The 1049-nt window shown below is 67.2% G+C and overlaps 1 protein-coding gene across 1 annotated transcript in view; it reads right to left on the reverse strand.

Moving 5' to 3' along the window:
- Window positions 1-480: 480 nt before the first annotated feature.
- Window positions 481-1049, reverse strand: part of TRMT61A (tRNA methyltransferase 61A) — a 7056-nt gene continuing 6487 nt past the window's right edge. Inside the window, exon 4 of the mRNA XM_015565396.1 lies at window positions 481-680. Within this exon, the coding sequence (XP_015420882.1) occupies window positions 481-680 (200 nt within the window). The remainder of the gene's footprint in view (window positions 681-1049) is intronic.

Raw genomic sequence — 1049 nt, forward strand, 5'->3', positions numbered from 1 at the left:
ATGCAGCACAGCACGAGATGCGGGGAAGTGGGGGGGCGGCTGAGCAGAACGCTCCTGCTCAGGGCGGGAGGGGAGGCCCGAGAAGGCACCGAGAGCCTTGCAGGTGCACAGGAGTTGGCCGGAGCTGAGGGCCAGCGGCCAGCCCCGGTGCTGGCCCCACAGCCAGTCCCCGGCTGGGCATCGGGTCTGAGGTCAGGGCAGGTCCTGGACACGGGCTAAGCCCCTGGGAAAGGGTGCTGGTTCCAAGGACCCCGAGGGGACAAAGGTCTCGCGGAGACTGCACAGCATGTGGTATCGGGGAAGCCACCAGCCTCCGGACAGACACTAGGAAGCTGCTCCTACTGCAGGTCCCCCTGGCGCTAAGGACCCACAAAACCTGGGGATGGCCTCAGGCCAGATGGCAGGTCTCGGGGCCCTTCAGGGAGCATGAGACACCAAAGCATATCTCTGAGTGAGAGGCAGGGGGGCCTGGGGGAGGGGTCAGAGCTCTGGGACACAGTTGGACATGCTCTCTCCTCCCACCTCCCCCTCCGGTCCTGGGGACAAGTGGCCCTTTTTGCAGCCGGTGGGGGTGGCCACACACTCGTCCTTTGTCCCAGTCGTCCAGGGCCCTGTGGTGCCTGCTATGCGACAGGAAGCATCAGGGCGGATGGGCTGCGTGCGGAGGTCCAGCCTGGGTGCTGGTGTGGGGGAGGGGCTCTGGCCTCCAGGACACAGGACCCAGTCAGTGTGCAGGGCAGGGCGAGTGTTTATTCCCCACCAGGCGGGCTGTGCACATGGTCCCGGGGCTGGGGCAGACGCCAGGCCCGTGTGCAGGGGCAGGGGTGCCAGCCACACCCAGAGCTGGAGGCCAGGTCAGGCAGGTGACATGTGCCCCGCCCTGTTGTCCTGCCCTCCATCCTGGGGTTGAGCAACGGGGGCTCCTACGGTTCCAAGCCTGGCTGGTGGGCAGACACACCCACCCCGGGCTCCTAGGCGATGGAGGCCTGTGTCCCAGAGCAGAAGGCAGCTCCCAGCAGGCAGAGGCGGCGGGCGGGCTGTTCCTGGGA

Source organism: Myotis davidii, unplaced genomic scaffold, assembly GCF_000327345.1.
Source record: "Myotis davidii unplaced genomic scaffold, ASM32734v1 scaffold480, whole genome shotgun sequence".
Classification (NCBI taxonomy): domain Eukaryota; kingdom Metazoa; phylum Chordata; class Mammalia; order Chiroptera; family Vespertilionidae; genus Myotis; species Myotis davidii.